Source organism: Lagopus leucura, unplaced genomic scaffold (genome assembly GCF_019238085.1).
Source record: "Lagopus leucura isolate 7727_CA_CO unplaced genomic scaffold, USGS_WTPT01 147-13_obj-0_obj, whole genome shotgun sequence".
Taxonomy (NCBI): domain Eukaryota; kingdom Metazoa; phylum Chordata; class Aves; order Galliformes; family Phasianidae; genus Lagopus; species Lagopus leucura.
Genome location: NW_024963623.1, coordinates 1 through 3,987, shown reverse-complemented (window position 1 = coordinate 3,987; position 3,987 = coordinate 1). Strand labels below are relative to the sequence as shown.

At 64.9% G+C, this 3,987-nt stretch overlaps 1 protein-coding gene across 2 annotated transcripts; it reads right to left on the bottom strand.

Moving 5' to 3' along the window:
* Window positions 1-1,492: 1,492 nt before the first annotated feature.
* Window positions 1,493-3,491, bottom strand: PHC2 (polyhomeotic homolog 2). Of its 2 annotated transcripts, none has more exons than XM_042891491.1 (6): window positions 3,324-3,491; window positions 3,082-3,211; window positions 2,888-3,002; window positions 2,674-2,809; window positions 2,273-2,594; window positions 1,493-2,187 (listed from the first exon to the last, which is right to left on the bottom strand). In XM_042891491.1, the coding sequence occupies exons 1-6, from the start codon at window positions 3,474-3,476 to the stop codon at window positions 2,033-2,035; spliced, it is 1,011 nt and encodes a 336-aa protein (XP_042747425.1). In that variant the 5' UTR covers window positions 3,477-3,491; the 3' UTR covers window positions 1,493-2,032. The 2 variants fall into 2 exon arrangements, with proteins under 2 accessions (XP_042747425.1, XP_042747424.1); XM_042891490.1 differs by having other exon boundaries at window positions 1,494-2,187; window positions 2,273-2,537; window positions 3,324-3,482.
* Between the last annotated feature and the right edge of the window lie 496 nt (window positions 3,492-3,987).

Sequence of the window (3,987 nt, the reverse complement as noted above, 5' to 3'; positions counted from 1 at the left end):
GAGCTGCTCCGCGTGGGTTGCGTTTGATTTTTAAAGACGTTTTCCCCTCTGGTTTCGCTCCCCCCCACGCTGGACTCCGGGAGCAGCGGGGGGTGCGCGTGCCTCTGTGTGTACATAGCCCCGTGTACAGAGCCGGGGGCCCCGCGCCCCGGAGAGACTCGACAGAAACTCATCTATATTATGTACTCTTTGGTTCCGTTTTGGATATTAACTGTGTTATTTTTTTATACACTTTTTAAGCCTTAACTCATTGTTTTGCCAGGGTGTTTATTACCTTCTGTTTATTAATTTGACTTCCCACAGCCTTTCCACCCCCCCACCCTCACCTTTTACCCCCCCCTCATTCATCCATCCACCCCTTGGCTCCTCGTTTCCCCTCGGTGTTGTACGATACTCAATATTGTAACCTTTTTTGTCAGCATGTTAATACCATGTAAATACGCCTCTTATACACACTGTTAATGCCTCCCTCCCCGGCCCCCCCCCCCCCCCGCCCCGTTTGGGGCCCTTTTTTTTAATTTTCCTCGATGGAAATCCAGGCCACGTGTCCCTAGAGCTAGCAATTACCTTATTAAAAAAGGAGAAAAAGAAAAAAAAAAAACAACACACCCCTCCCCCACTTCTTTCCCTATTCCCGCCCCCCCCCCCCCCCCCCCCCCAGTCTTGCATTGTGGCTCATGGAGAAGCCACAATGGAGAAGGGGGAGGCCGTGGCCACACGGAGCATTTTTGCGGGCAGTTGGAAACAGTGGGGACCCCCGCGGCCCTCCGCAAAGCAGCGCCCGTTTTGGAGCAGAAAAAAGAAAGAATAAAAGGAAAGGAAACAAACGATGGGCTGTGTGTGGTGTCACTGCTGCGGGGATGGGGGCACGGGGCGGCGTGGTGACAAAGGAGGAACCTGGGGGAGGGGGGGGTCCACAAAAATCCCCTCGATGTGGGGATGGTGGATGATGAAGCGGTGGGGAAGGCAGCTGCTCTGCTGTGCTGGGAGCTGCTCTGCTCTCTGGAAGAGCTGGCACTGCTGGGGCAACGTGGATGTGAGCAGCAGGGCACAGAGCCACCACCTCCAGGGACGCATCACTGCCACAGCCACCAGCTCCAGGGCCTCCTCCCCATTGCAGCCACAGGCTCTAGGGATACCATCCCCGACCTCCCCCACAAAGCCTTTGGGCCCCCCCAGCCAGACACAGCACTGGGCACGGGGACCTCACTGCTCCTCAGCCTCACCTCTGGATGCCTATTGGGTTCAGGGTGCCAGCAGGGATGTGGGGCAAGGGGGGGGCACAAAGGGAACCAAAGGTCCCAGTGGTAGCAGTGCCCCCCCAGGGCGGCCACCAGCAGCCAAGCGTGTGATAGGGCTGTCCCACTGTGGGGGGTGGGGGTGGAAGGTGACACAAAGCCAGGACCCCTCAGTTTACCCCAAGGGGATGGGGGGGTGCGTGTGAGGAGGAGGCAAAGTACGGGGGGGTCAGTTTTTTTTTTTCAGTGTTTATTAGAAACAAAAACAGGGGAAAAAAAGGGTTGTGGTTTCTGTGTTTTTTTCCTTTTTTTTTTTTTTTTTTTTTATTTTTTTCTACTTTTTTTAGAAAGACCGTGGCGGCTGACGGTAGCGGGGGGGGCTGAGGGGGGGGGTCCTTACCTGCTGGGGGTATCAAGCCCCCACCACCTCCATCCTTTACTGAGGTGCCCCTGGAGCAGCCCTGCTGGGGGCAGTGCCATCTCTGTAGGCACCCCCACACCCTCCCCCCACCCCAGGGTGGGCAGCCGGGCCCCTGCGGGGCCACGCATTAAGGCAACCATCCTGCTGTGCCCCGCCGTGCCGGGGGGGCTCCCTGCCACAGTGGGGCCACTATCGCTACGGGTTATATGTACACACCCTGCAGCCGAGGGGGGGCTGCCCCGGGGCTGTTTGTGCTCAGTGATAGGTTCCCCCCCCCCCCCCAACCAGGACAGGCAGGGTTGAGAGGGGGGCTTGGGTCTGTCCCCCCCCTCCACACCCGGTGGGAGCGTCCATGCGAGCCGACGGTGCGGCTCTAGGAGTCCTTGAGCATGCTGATACGGGCGTAGATCTTGAGGGCTGGCCCCAGTTTGATGTTCATGGTGCTCATCAGGTGATCCTCCTTCAGCAGCAGCAGCGCCTGCCCATCAATCTCCTGGGCACGGAACTCCTCTGCGATCTCCTGGCAGCCTACAGGGTGGGGGGGAGGAACACAGCACAGTCACTCAGCACAGCCCCAAAGCCAACAGGGCCCTCATCCCTCGACACCCCTCACCCGGCAGTGAGCGGATGAACTCGTAGACATCCTCCACGTTCCACTTGCTGGGCTCGCTGGGCAGGAAGCGGTGCCCGATGCCCGCCAGCTCCCGCACGTGCATATCGGGCAGCTCCATGTCACGCAGCTCCATGTCGTGCAGCTCCAGGTCACGCTCAGCCTGGCGCCGGCGGGAGGTGGACGAGCTGGCCGAGATGGGCGACAGCGGCTCCTCGTAGCTTGAGTTGTCCGAGCAGCGGCTCGAGTCCTCCTGGCTGTGGTTGAGCTGCAGCGACGCCGTCACCGAGAGCGGCCCCGAGCCCGGCGGGAGGGACACCGGCGTCTGCGGGACGGAGCCACCGGGCAGCACTGGCCCCGCGGCTCACTGCACCCCTGGGGTCGGACCCATACCCCCCCCTCACCTGCTTCTTGGTGTCCTTGCTGAGCGTGGGCATTTTGCAGGTGCGGCGGCGGCTGTGGGGGGGCCCTCCCGGCTTCTGCAGCTTGTTGCGGTCGGGGTGGAACAGCCCCACGCGCTTCGTGCAACCCACGTTGTACCTGCAGGCAGCAGTGAAGGGGTGGGTGGGGGGGTGAGAGTGGGGCCGGGGAGGGGCGCGGGGGGCCGGAGCCCAGTACCTCTTGGCACATGCCATGGAGCAGAAACGCTTGGAGCGCTTGAACTTGTAGGCGAAGTCGACGCGGCCGCACAGCTCACACTTCAGCTTCGGGGGAGCCCCCTCCTCTTTGGACACTGCCGAGAGAGCAGTGGGTGGCTGAGCCGAGGCGGGACAGAGTCCTCGCGGGGCTCCCACCTCGGGGTGCCCCCTCACCTTGCAGGTAGGGCTCCTCCATCTCAGAGTCGGTGGTTGTGGTGTTGTCGTGCTGCGGGGCGCGCTCTGCCAGCAGCTCCTGTGCATACTGCGGCTTCAGGCCCCCCACCAGCAGCGAGGAGCGGCCCACCTGCGTGCCGTGGTGGCGTCAGCGGGGCCGGGAACGGCCGGGAAGGGCAGGGGGGAGGGGGGAGCGCGTTGCGTTAGGGATGGAGGGGGCGAGGGAGGGGGGACGGACGTACCGGGAAGGGCTCGGCGCCCTCCTGGATGACGAAGCCCTCGATCACGTGCGTGAGGATCTGCGGCTTCACCACGGCCTGCGGCGGTTTGTTCTCACCATTGTGCGGGGCGGCGCCGGCGACGGTGGAGGCAGCGCTGCCGCTGCCCGAGGTCATGCCGGGGGCGGGGGCGGCGGGCGGCGCATCCACGCGCTCCGCGCCCGGCTCTGCGAAGGAGGGAGAAGGGAAACGGGAGGGGGGAGGGGGGAAACCGTCAGCTTCCACGCGGCGCCGCCCGCCCCCGCCCCACTAGGCCGCCCCAGGCCCGCTAGGCCGCGCCGCTCTGTCCTAGGCCGCGCCGGGCCCCGCCGCCAAGCCCGGGCCTCACCTGACCGGGCCGCGGCGGCTCCGGGCCGGGGGCGGATGCGGAAGTGAGGTCAGCGCCCACCGGGCCGGGCCGGAGCGGGGCGGCTCGCACTCACCGGCGGCGCTCAGCGGCGCGGCAGCCCCATGGCGGGGACAAAGGCGGCGGCGGCGGAGCGGGGACAAAGGCGGAGCGGGGCCGGGCCGGGCCGGGGCGGCGGCGGCGGCTGCGCGGGGCGGGGCGGGGCCGGGCGGTGACCACGCCCATCGCCCTCATTGGCCGCCGCCGCGCGCGCGCGCTCCGCTCGACGGGCGGGGCCTCTGG

Excerpts from the sequence above, each read along its gene's own strand:
- PHC2 (XM_042891491.1), bottom strand. The coding sequence starts at position 3,476 with ATGACCTCGGGCAGCGGCAGCGCTGCCTCCACCGTCGCCGGCGCCGCC. Across the intron at positions 3,212-3,323 it reads AGGGCGCCGAGCCCTTCCCG|GTGGGCCGCTCCTCGCTGCT; the intron begins GTACGTCCGTCC and ends CACGGCACGCAG. Across the intron at positions 2,188-2,272 it reads GTTCATCCGCTCACTGCCGG|GCTGCCAGGAGATCGCAGAG; the intron begins GTGAGGGGTGTC and ends CCCACCCTGTAG.